This window comes from Cololabis saira, chromosome 8 (genome assembly GCF_033807715.1).
Source record: "Cololabis saira isolate AMF1-May2022 chromosome 8, fColSai1.1, whole genome shotgun sequence".
Taxonomy (NCBI): Eukaryota; Metazoa; Chordata; class Actinopteri; order Beloniformes; family Belonidae; genus Cololabis; species Cololabis saira.
The window spans coordinates 25,946,263-25,958,882 of NC_084594.1; the positions used below are offsets into that span (position 1 = coordinate 25,946,263).

The 12,620-nt window shown below is 42.4% G+C and overlaps 1 protein-coding gene across 1 annotated transcript in view; it reads right to left on the reverse strand.

Annotated features, from left to right (window-relative positions):
* Nucleotides 1–12,620, reverse strand: part of iars1 (isoleucyl-tRNA synthetase 1) — a 66,038-nt gene that overhangs the window by 13,895 nt on the left and 39,523 nt on the right. The window contains exons 19-25 of the mRNA XM_061727431.1: nucleotides 12,327–12,471; nucleotides 11,543–11,663; nucleotides 8,137–8,228; nucleotides 7,720–7,797; nucleotides 7,085–7,206; nucleotides 4,691–4,793; nucleotides 3,440–3,523 (exon numbers count right to left, since the gene is read on the reverse strand). Coding sequence (XP_061583415.1) covers nucleotides 3,440–3,523; nucleotides 4,691–4,793; nucleotides 7,085–7,206; nucleotides 7,720–7,797; nucleotides 8,137–8,228; nucleotides 11,543–11,663; nucleotides 12,327–12,471 — 745 coding nt within the window. The remainder of the gene's footprint in view (nucleotides 1–3,439; nucleotides 3,524–4,690; nucleotides 4,794–7,084; nucleotides 7,207–7,719; nucleotides 7,798–8,136; nucleotides 8,229–11,542; nucleotides 11,664–12,326; nucleotides 12,472–12,620) is intronic.

The window sequence follows — 12,620 nt, forward strand, 5'->3', positions numbered from 1 at the left end:
GCTGCATGTCATCCCCATTCTCTCTCTCTCAACCCCCTTCCTATGTACACTTTGAATAAAGGCCACACTAGAGCCAAAAAATTAAAAAAAAAACAAAAAAAAAAAAAAAGTGTCTGCTAGATGTAACGTAATGTATTGATGTTATGGTTACTCATTGACACAACAATTTGTTTTATTGCAATTTGAACCCTGAAAACCGTGACAGCCTTAAAAAAAAAAAAAAAAAAAAAAAAGAATTTGTGCCAAAAACAACCATCATAAATATTTAAACTGAGCAGGTAATCTGGTTCAAGATTGTAAGGCAGTTGTTAGAGCAACAAAAAACAAGTTGCACCTGCATTTCTGCCACATTGGAGGGTCCTGACTACTACATGTGAAAGCTAATTAGCACGGCATTAGCCTTGACAGGAATGAACTGGTTACACCTTTGTTTGCATATCAGTGACATTTTTGAATCCCATACATTTCAAAGAGAACTGGAAACTCCCTTTGATGCTGTTTATACTTTCCAGCCAGATAATAATTTGCCCGCCTAAGTAAATCTGCTCCACTGCCTTCTGCTGGCTTAAAAGGATATTTGAAAAAATGAATAAATTACTGTGAAAATGAAAAGTGTTTCATGTGTATTTTGGCAACATTGCTGCATCATGTCACAAGATGGTTTAACATGTTAAAAACAGAAGAATTATGCTACCCTAGATAAGAGTGATGAGGGTGCTGCAGAAGGTGTAGGTGACATTTAAGAAATAGTACGATACCTCAACCTACACCACTGGCTTCACTACCACGAGCATACAACCAGATATATTCACTCAAATAGTAAGTAAGGCATGAGATCAGCCAGTCAGAACCCCTGTCAATCTATAAATATCCTGTAAGTCAATCCTCCTATTCACTCAACATTTCAGTCTAAAGGAAGAGAAATGTATGTTGAAGCATGACAGATACCAAATATAGCCCAAATGACAGGCCTACTTTGTCAGTCATTCATACTGTTCAGACTGGGACTGAGTTCTGGCATAGTTAACTTTCAGGTACATCACATACAGGCCTGCTGCAGTGGGCTGAGAGATAAAACAATAAGGGCAACATGGATTAGAAACTATTAGCTAAGTTATTTATAACAGAATTCCATCAGAGTACTGATTGACAACTAAGTACAACTAGAAAGCATTTTATGGAGGAGACCAATATGCATCTGTACGTGATAACTACATGATTTCTGATAAGTCAAACAGGAACTTAATCAATATTCTACTGAGCATCTTGAGCTCAGTGGGGACTGATGTCAGTGGAGACGCCAGCAGGCCTGTCAGAGAAAGAATACTTGACAACGTAAAACTTTAGATGGCATTAAAAAGCCAAGCCCATTCTGTGACTGACCTCTTCCCTCTGCACATTAAAAAACGATTCATCAAATGTGTGTTTGGCTTCAACAAACTGGCAGTAAAAATACCATCAGTGGCAGTTAAGATCTGAATCTGAGTCCTGTGAATTGCTAATTTGCTGCATTCTGGGGTTTAACTACAGTCAGATTTGATATCTAATAAGCTTTATCACGCATACAATCACATAACAAAAGTCATACTACAATGTGTATCTGTTGTGGAAAAGGTATCCAACACTTGTGTATGAACACGTTTTAACAACCAGGAAACTGCAATATCGGAGTAAGACTGAACTAATTTGAAAGCCCTCTAAAATAAAGATTTGGCAATATGTCTCGACTTAGCGAATTATTTAATTATCTTTTGTATGCAAAGGGGTCAAAATGTAAATCTCAAGTTTCAATGCAGGAGTGACACAGAGAGTGACCAGAACAGCAGCTTGGAGCTGGATGCTCGTTAGACAAAATACCATGCAGTTCTCACAACAACATGTTTGCAGCTGTGTAAGAGGAGCTAAACCCAACCTGCACAGAAACAATACTGGTTTGAAGTGAGTGTACTCATAATGAACTCAAAGTAACTGAACATGTTTCATCCCAGTATTTTAATCCGTAAAGATTGCATCAAGAACTGACATCAATTTTCTAGCTAAAGGTGGCCATACACTGACATTTTTAGCTATCACAGATGAAACATGATCAACATATAAAAGGCATAGTGATATCTTTGATATTGTCAAAGATGTCCAGAGTTTGGCATTGCAACAGTCGAATGACGATTAACACGTATTTGTTACAGTGTCAGAAATGTAGGTTATTCTTTGTGACGATCTCTTTCTACTAACAGTGATAACGTAGCTTGGAATGACATGTTGAGCAAAGCAACTCTGGCACGTGTGTATATACTAAATACCCCAAAGATTAGAGATTGGAGATAAGAAGCCAAGCAAGCAAATCCTATCTTGTGGGATTCAAACAAGCAAATCTGGCTAAGTTGTGGAAGCAGAAGTCTCCTCGTCATGAAAGTCCTCCAACTCACGCTGCGATTGTGTGAAACAGAAGCAGCATGGATGGAGAAAGAAGGCGAATTGCAGCTTCCATCCGAGTCACGCACCGGGGAACATATTAACACACCATAATAAACAATGCAGTCACTTTTCGGTTTGTCAGTTTTTTAAAAATGAATTCACGGTAATTCGACATTTGGCAAACCCGGTCTGTACAGTCAGCATACATCAAGGATGATGTCAGAGCCACGTTCTTTAGATGTTTGCTGCACAGTGTGGCTTTCAAGAGACCTATATAAACAGTATGAGGCCACTTTAAGACACATTGATACGTCTATCAGCGTGGGACGGAATGGGATTACAAGGAATAGAAAGCGTGATTACAATAAACCAAAGGTAACCATATTTATCATTGTAAATTGTAGATTTTGCTCTGCTGTTGGAAAACAAAGGCACTGCCCAAGAAATACAGCCAGTTACAAAACCACTTGCAATTAGGAGGGATCCAACTTGGCTTTTATAATAAATCTGCACCTGCTCTCTATCTTACACAGAAAACTGAACTCAGTGATTCTGCACGAGGCTTGTGTGACAGACACAGAGGATGAGCTACTTACTATCATCCCTGCTTACAGAACCGGATTAATATTTTGTTTTCTCTACTTATGAGGAAAGCAAAGTTCATGCTGGCATTCTGCATTTGAAGAGTCTGACAACCGAGGAAGATCAAACGTTAAAAAAAAATTCAAGACATGTGCTTTACCCTCTTTACTAAATGAAACAAGCATATCAATTTCAATTACAGCTGAAGATACAAAAAGTGTGTGAAGATGCACTCCCTCTGATGTTCACACCCTCCGCAGTATCAACATACTGAAGTGGCTTTGGACTGCAAACATGGTTTCAGGGGATGTTTCTTGTTAAATTGCATCTTTAATAGTACTGATCAAAGCACAGCAAACAAACAAAAATAGATTTCAGGGAAACACTTTGTAGGAAAAGAGTGCGTTTCCTGCCAACTCGCACTCCTACAGAGTTTACTTACCTCTAGGATGTATTTCTGCAGGGACTGGATGTCTTGCAGGGCCTCTCGGTCCTGGTGAATAACTACTACCTCCTTCAATGGATACTGAAATACACAGGAAAATGATGTAACAGTGCAAGGTGTCAAACTCAGATCAATCAGGCATGATCAAATGCAAAAAGTAACATGAAAACACGAAATAAACGAATTTCATGTTTTGAACATAATATTTCATTTCTGATGTCAGAATAGTGGATTAAAAAAGAAAAGATGGATATTGACTCTTTGTTCTCTTTCTAAAACATCTCAGGGTTGAGGTGTAGATTCTGGGAGGAAATGAGGCCCAAACAGACACTTGTCCAACTTGGTCTAAATCATACTCAGTTTAATTGGGTTGGGTTTTTTTTTAGCCTTCTTTAAATGAAGACATATTTCAACATTTCAAGGAGTCTGGTCCACACTTGGATCAATTCTAGTTAAGTGAATAATGAATTAAAGCTATTTTGTCCAAAGTTGAATATCTGGTTTGAGTTAGTGAAAGAGAGTGGAAGTGTCATGGGTCGGTTTTGCTTTGTCCTCAGGTCTCAACAGGAGCGTTTATTTAATATGTGGAGCATTTACTAGCACTGCTTTGTCCGCTGGATTTGTGAGATTTTTACCCGAAGGTTTCAAGATCAGATGAGAAATGCGTGATACTCTGCTTGCTTAAAGACACACGAAAATATTAATTATAGACATTTTAAGATATGAACAATTTAGTGATGATACTGCAATTCTTGTTGACATTAAGCCATTTTTTGTAAAGGTTTCACCATGAAAGTTTTTTCTAGAACATAAAAAAAAGGATGATTGGTGTCAAATAAAATGAGCTTTTAAACTTCTAAACTGAACCTCTCCTCGTACATGGTTCAAATCTCTTCTGAAACCCAGCCTCCACAGGTTAATCTAATGTGAAGCCCATTTGTGATATTTTATGTTGAAAATTCACCAGATTCTCTAGCATAAACTCATGTGTGCCTTCCTGCCAACTCAGGCATGGTCCAGGCCCAAAACAGACTCTATACGTAGTGTGTTTCTAGAGAAGCTGAGGGGATGGTCGCTTCTGGGACGCTTGTAAATGGTTCAACGGTGCCTTTTGTGAGACCAATCTCATTGGCTTAAAAGGCTGCGATCCCCGTTTCACAACACTTCCCCACCGTGTTGGACTTGACCTTTACAGTATTTATACCTTTTAGCAGCAGTGGCGTTCATTATGAGGGGATGGTGACAAACCTTGACAGGCAGAGTTTTCCTGTCCCGAATCACCCTGCCAAGTTCAATCACGGACTGCATCTGGGAGACAGCACTCTCAATACGCTTGTCAATCAAATTCTCCCTGTAAGACAAACGCAAGAGACAAGAAATATTGAGAACCATCATATATAATATATATTAGACCTTCAAGTAATATTATGATAAGCACCAAATCCCAGCACTAATGTAAATCTGTGCTTGAAAACTCAGCTGTTTAGATCATATTAGAGATGAGAGGTTCAAAAGCATTTCGCCAATTTCCAACTGTCTGGGTTTGTTCATTTATGCTAATAGAAAAGTTGCCATATGACCCCAATACTGCATTTTACAACAGGAGCAAAACAACTTGGGATAATTAGCTGTATTTTGTAAAACTCAGAACAACTTCAAGGCACAGTGAGATGTGGTGGGTGCGATTTTGAATTAACTCCCTAGCAGCAATCCTCATCTTCTCATAAACTCTGAATAATAAATTAAGATTTGTCACCTTCTGAGGAGAGTACAGCAGGGTCTGGACTTCAAAAAAAAAAGGACTAATTTTAGAACCACCAATTTCCTTTGTTTCTTTACAGAAACATCCACCGAAATGGTACGCTGGGATCAAATTAAAGCCCCAAAGTTATTGTGGAGTGACAGATTGCCCCATGCACACTGTTTATTTATTCTTTCACAGAGTGTACTATTAAGTGTCTGCACAGGAAAGGAATAAAATTGAGAGGACAGAAAGAAAAGGGACGGGCAATCCTTTAATGAGGTGATTGGGAAGCATCTGTTCCCACCGCCTGATTGGTGGCTGACCTCCGGGAGGAGGGTGAAGGAGTTTTATCCTACACCAGGAAGGACAAGCAGCTAATAAAGCAGCAGAAATGGGGGGCCACTTAACTGACAGTGGAGATTATATCACCCATTACACAAACTATTTTCCTAATACAAAATCCTATTGATATTTAATCATGTCAGGACTTTTTTTTTCTAAATAGTTGAGGCTGAATTAAGTTTGGCCTATCAGAAATTCCTCTCAGGCAAAACTGATCATGTGCAAAGCTACTGTACATATTCTACCGAAGCAAAGGAACTGAGGTGAATGAAATCATATTTCATTAGCAATATGCATACTGCAGGGTACACAATCAAGACGGTTTCAGTGCAGTTCTGAGAATTTCTCAGTGTGCTATGGGTGCGCTGTTTGCTCTCCAAAAACTATTCATATAACACACAAAAATGATCAAATGGAGGCGTTTCATTTTCATAAATTTACAAGGATCAGTGACCAAAAAACCCACAATCAAATAAGCTGAGGAACAGAGAAAGAAAAAATCTGCTGTCAAGCCCGACAGTCATCTACAAAAGACTGTGGTCTCTAGAGATTCAATATCTTCAAGTCTGGAGAGTTCAGAGGCTTACAAAACTGGAGAAAAGTAAGGCCATGCACTCTGGCTGAACCTGATTAGGCTCGGAATAAGCATTGGATATTTGGTGGAAAAAAGGGGGAAACATGAGTGGGGATTTGCTGTTTTTCTGCTGTTTGGCAGGAACAGCCATTTCAACAAACGGGTTGAAAACCAGTTTCAGCAAGAGCTGGATGAGCCGAAGAGCCCGCTAAAAAGACATTGAGATATAAGGGATCCAACGAATAAATATCTAAAGATAAATTTTTATTTCAAAAATAAATGAATAAACCCTTCAATATGGTAGCATGTTGGGGTGAGTGGGTGTCGTTTCCCAGCATGCCCTAGAGAGTGTGTTTGTCGACATGAGTTAAGTTAAAAGTTCCTCATCTGTAATCTTTTCTTGTGGTCCGTTGTTGGATCGACTCAGAAGTAGATGATAAATGTGCTGTTTAATATGGAATAATATTAACAAATGTGTTTTCTTGTTGAAAGAGATTCACTACCTGGTTTTCAATGTGGGTTATTTATTACATGGTTATATTTTTTATGTAAATCTCTCTTTTTTTTGTAATTCCATTGCACTTTTGTTCTTCTGCACTATTATTACTCGCTTTTCTACAACAACAAAACATTTTTGCTCAAATGCTGGAGAAATGTTTTCATTTGAATTTTGGACAAAACTGAATATCACAGGGTCCTGATGAAACCGGTCTGAGAGTTTGTCAGTCTTTTTTTTCATTCCCCTCCTTCAGCTTTGGCCGATACCACCCATGTTTCATCCATGTGCAGCACAATGAGTTATTTAACCTGGTTAACACAAATCTACAAACTACTAGGCTTTCACATTAGACTTGCAACAAACTGGTTACTGATGTAGACAGATCCCTGCAGTACAGCCTGTCATGCATGTCAAATACAGATGATAAAATTAAAACCATGACTTCCTCTCACACTAAAGCTTTACTGAATGAATTTCCCCAACCTGACTTGAGGCAGCATGAGATAGTGGATGCTGCTGGTGTCCTTCTCTTCAAGAGAGGCAGGGTCAATGAGGTGATGCAGATTCTGGTACATCATTTCTGTAATGAAGGGAGTGAAGGGAGCCTGAGGAGAAGTAGAAGAGAGCGAGTAGATGTAAGAGGAACAGAGAAAGTGAGATTATTAGATTCTCTGCACTGTGATTATCTTACATGTTCTGGTGTAAAAAAATGGGCTCAGGTCCCTTTTTCAATAAACTAATGCTTTTTTCTCTCAATTGGTGCAAAAGCTAAAAGAATAGTGCCATGTTGAAGTTTGCCCTAATGTCATTCTCTTCCGTTTCAACTGTGCTTAATTCATTTGTATAATTTACAATTGATCTGTATTGATCTGAGGTTAGGCTAATTGCCTCTCAGGGTGTCTAACATGCAAACATCTTCAATGTGTTAAAAATAAAAACTCCCACTGCTTGTAAATTATTCAAAACCACACAAGCACATAAAAAAACACCTCTTTTATGCCAACATTGTGTCCTTATTTCTTGCACACAAAAGCAAAAGCTCACCGTATGAAATTTCCCCCATACAAATGCCTTCCTCTCTCAATCTCATGCTTACACACAAAAATCAGATGACTCACCATCAGCCTGCACATGGAGAAAAGAACACTGAAGAGGGTTTCTAGCGCCCACAGGCAGTCCTCGGTGCCACTCTCTCCCTGCAAAGTTCACAAACACATCAATATGTTCTTTCCCCCTTGGAGAAGTAAAAATATAGAGATGCCCTCGCAGACATTAGCACAAGTGCTCTCAGTCAAAGTCAAGCAAATGTTCACTGGGAGGGCAGCAAATTCAGAGCTATGAAATTTCAACAGATGGACGGTGTGATAAAGTCACTTCATCTATTTTTTTCTATTGACCAAGTTATTACATAATGAATGGGTTTAATAATTAAATGCATTCTAAATTTATATCCTAGTGTAATAGATTTGATTCAACAGATACGAAACAGAAGCATATCTCTCTCTGGAATCATCAATTTTGATCCGTGATCTCACCTTCAGGCGGCGCCTGTTGGTCCGGACGTACCAGTTGGTGAGCATGTCCACAAACTTGACCAGGCGAGGCACGACCGTGTACAGGCGGTAAGCTGCAATCAGAACCAACTGTCAACTCAACTACACTAGAAAGAGAAACAGCATGAATCAGCTGCAATGTAAGACATATTTAAAAAAGTGAAAGCCCAACTTTAACAAATGTGGACTTTCAGAGTCGAGACTTTTAGGCATACTGGATCAGAATCCAAGTTTTCCTGACCACTCATTTACATTTTATATTGCAAAAATCAAATCTGAATCTCCTTGCTGACATTCATTGATCTACCAGGTTGCTATGGTAGCCATCATCCAGGGGACAAATATCAACAAGCACAATTAAAGAATGGTGAACTGGTTTTGCTACTGTTGTAAATGGTCATACAGAGTGAAAAAGGTACAAACCTTGACGAATTTAAAAGACAGCACCAAAAACAAAGAAGACTACTATTTACTGCTTTATTTCACAGGCTTTTGTTCTCACGATCAACCTTCCACCATGTTAAATCCATGGGTCAAAAGAGAGCAAACAGAGTTGTTTTCCTGCTCTGAATCTTTCATTTCCATCACTCTGATAGATGTTGTTTGTATCATGATGTGAATGATGAAGAACTCTATTTGAAATCTTATTTCAATCAATCAGAGAGTTCAGACTGAGAAGATTAGACTGGAACCATAACTGAACCCACCTCGGTACATGGTTTCAATCACATTTGAAAATAAAGAGAATAAAATGCCTTTTAGCCATCAACCTATCAACCTATCTATCATTATATCAAGTTACATCCTCCATCCATCCATCCATCCATCTTCTTCCGCTTATCCGTTCCCGGGTCGCGGGGGCAGCAGCCTCAACAGAGATGCCCAGACTTCCTTCACCCCAGACACTTCCTCCAGCTCCTCCGGGGGGAGTCCGAGGTGTTCCCAGGCCAGCCAAGAGACATAGTCTCTCCAGCGTGTCCTGGGTCTTCCCCGGGGTCTCCTCCCGGTGGGACATGCCTGGAACACCTCCCTAGGGAGGCGTCCAGGAGAATCCGGTACAGATGCCCAAGCCATCTCAGCTGACTCCTCTCAATGTGGAGGAGCAGCGGCTCGACTCCGAGCTCCTCCCGGGTGACCGAACTCCTCACCCTATCTCTAAGGGAGCGTCCAGCCACCCTGCGGAGGAAACTCATCTCGGCCGCTTGTATGCGCGATCTTGTCCTTTCGGTCACTACCCAAAGTTCATGACCATAGGTGAGGGTAGGGGTGTAGATTGACCGGTAAATCGAGAGCTTCGCCTTTCGACTCAGCTCCTTCTTCACCACGACGGTCCGGTACATCGACCGCATAACTGCGGATGCTGCACCGATCAAGACCCCGAGATACTTGAACTCCTCCACCAGAGGCAGGACTTCTCCACCCACCCGGAGAAGGCACGCCACCCTTTCCCGATGGAGAACCATGGCCTCAGTTTTGGAGGTGCTGATTCTCATCCCTGCCGCGTCGCACTCGGCCTCAAACCGCCCCAGCACATGCTGAAGGTCCCGGTCCGATGAAGCCAACAGGACAACATCATCTGCAAAAAGCAGAGACGAAATCCTGAGGTTCCCAAACCGGATCCCCTCCGGCCCCTGGCTGCGCCTAGAAATCCTGTCCATAAAAATTATGAACAGGACCGGTGACAAAGGGCAGCCCTGCCGGAGTCCAACATGCACCGGGAACAAGTCTGATCTACTGCCGGCAATGCGAACCAAACTCCTGCTCCAATCATACAGAGACCGGACAGCCCTTAACAGAGGGCCCCGGACTCCATATTCACTGAGCGCCCCCGACAGAATGGCACGAGGGACACGGTCAAATGCCTTCTCCAGATCCACAAAACACAAGTAGACTGGTTGGGCAAATTCCCATGAACCCTCAAGCACCCTGCGGAGGGTATAGAGCTGGTCCAGTGTTCCACGACCGGGACGAAAACCGCATTGTTCCTCCTGAATCCGAGGTACAACTATCGGCCGTAATCTCCTCTCCAGTACCCTGGAGTAGACTTTCCCGGGGAGGCTGAGAAGTGTGATCCCCCTATAGTTGGAGCACACTCTCCGGTCCCCCTTTTTAAAAAGAGGGACCACCACCCCGGTTTGCCACTCCAGCGGTACTGTCCCCTTCCTCCATGCAATTTCAACGAAGATAGCCCTACGATATCCAGAGACTTGAGATACTCAGGGCGAATCTCATCCACCCCCGGTGCCCTGCCACTGAGGAGCTTACGAACTACCTCAGTGACCTCGGCTTGGGTGATGGATGAGCACGTCCCCGAGTCCTCACCCTCTGCTTCCTCAGTGGAAGGCATGTCAGTCGGGTTTAGGAGATCCTCGAAGTATTCCTTCCACCGTCCGACGAGTACTGCCAGAATTTCCTCGAGGCCGACCGAAAGTCCTCCTCCATGGCCTCCCCGAACTCCTCCCAGACCCGAGTTTTTGCCTCCAGGACCGCCCCAGCTGCGGCTTGCTTGGCCTGCCGGTACCCATCTACTGCGTCAGGAGTCCCACAGGCCAACATAGCCCAGTAGGACTCCTCCTTCAGTCTAACAGCATACTGTACTTCCGGTGTCCACCACCGGGTTCTAGGATTGCCGCCACGACAGGCACCGGAGACCTTGCGTCCATAACTTCGAGCCACTGCGTCGACAATGGAGGCAGAGAACATGGTCCACTCGGACTCAATGTCCCTTTGCCCCTTTCAAGGAGCTGGGTTCCAGAGCCCATGCTATGTGTGGAGGTGAGCCCGACTATCTCTAGCTGGTATCTCTCAACCTCACGCACAAGCTCCGGCTCCTTCCCCCCCAGCGAGGTGACATTCCATGTCCCTACTGAGAGGGTTTTGGTCCAGGGATTGGGTCGTCGAGGCACCCCGCCACGACTGCTACCCAGCCCACAATGCACCAGCCTCTCATGGTCCTTCCTGTGGGTGGTGGGCCTACGGGAAGGCGGGCCCACGTCGCCGTTTCGGGCTGAGCCCGGCCGGGTCCCATGGGCAAAGAACCGGCCACGTGGCGCTCGCCTACGAGCCCCAACCCCGGCTCCAGGGCGGGGCCCTGGTGATGCCGATCCAGGCAACGTAACGGTCCTTTGGTTTTTCTCCTCCATGATTTGCTTATGAACCGCTCTTAGTCTGGCCCGTCACCTAGGACCTGTTTGCCATGGGAGACCCTACCAGGGGCGTAATGCCCCCGACAACATAGCTCCTAGGATCACTCGGGCAACACAAATCCCTCCACCACAGTAAGGTGGCGGTTCAAGTAGTGGAATGACAGTCCTAACACAACCTTTAGAAATGTTAATGCACTTCAGCATGAAGTGAAATGATAGAAACAGGGCAGTGCTCTTCTCACCATCCATCTCAGCCTTGAAGAACTGGATCAGGGACTGCGTGAAGGATTGAATCCACCTGTCCATGATGTTGTCACTTTGCTTTGTTGTGCTTTCATTGTAAAGGAACTGGATTTCCTCCTCCTAAACAATTTTAGACAAACAAGTACCCAAAGAAACAACTGAACAGAGGCACAGAAACAAATTCATCTTTACATTTTCAAAAAAGTAATATATATACACTTTTATTATTTCCACATTACTTTAAGAGGAATTTTGTGAGGGTTAAGAAAGCTAAAGTCTTGAGGCAAATAAACCTGTTATTGGCAGAGAATAAGTGGTAATTTAGTATTTACCATTTTTGCATCCACCTGTTAAATTGTAACTGCAGAATTTCATTTAATGACATCATCCCTTTTTAACACCCTTCTCCAAAGGTTGTTCAACAGGATCCAAATTATATAAACCTCACAAACTTAATTATCATGTGCCAACTCCAAATAAAAACTGTTGACAAAAATAAAGCACAATTGTAAGGTTTTTTGACACCTTCCTGGAAAGTTTGCTGAATTTGGATGAACCGTTGGCTCCCAGAATGAGTTTAATTAAATTCAAGGGGATACAAAGAAATGCAAATGAATAGCAATCTAATTCTGAAATGTGCATGGTCATTGTCTAATGTCGACAACAAGGAGCTAATCTACTCTGAGGTGTTTGATTACTAAAATAATCAATTTGTTCTTACGAGCAGAAACAGCTTGGGGAGGACAACAGCTCATGTAACTCTGATGACTTTAAAAATTATACCTTCTGTAATCTTTGTACGTTCTGCACCAAGAAGCGATAGGCGTTATACCACGGCAAGAAGACGTCCTTCAACACATCTCGCACTCCGTCCTCTTTGAATCGCAGGTTCTCTGCCCTTACTACAGGTGAGTTGATGAGGTACAATCTACAGAGGGGCAGAAGTTGCTAGTCAGTTTATGAAAAGGAATGAGCAAATTAACAGAAAATTAACACTTAAATGTGCAGATGTATGGGTGAGTGTTGAAAAAAAGAAAGAAAATGGATTAAAAAAAAAGAAAAAGTGGTCTGGTTGAT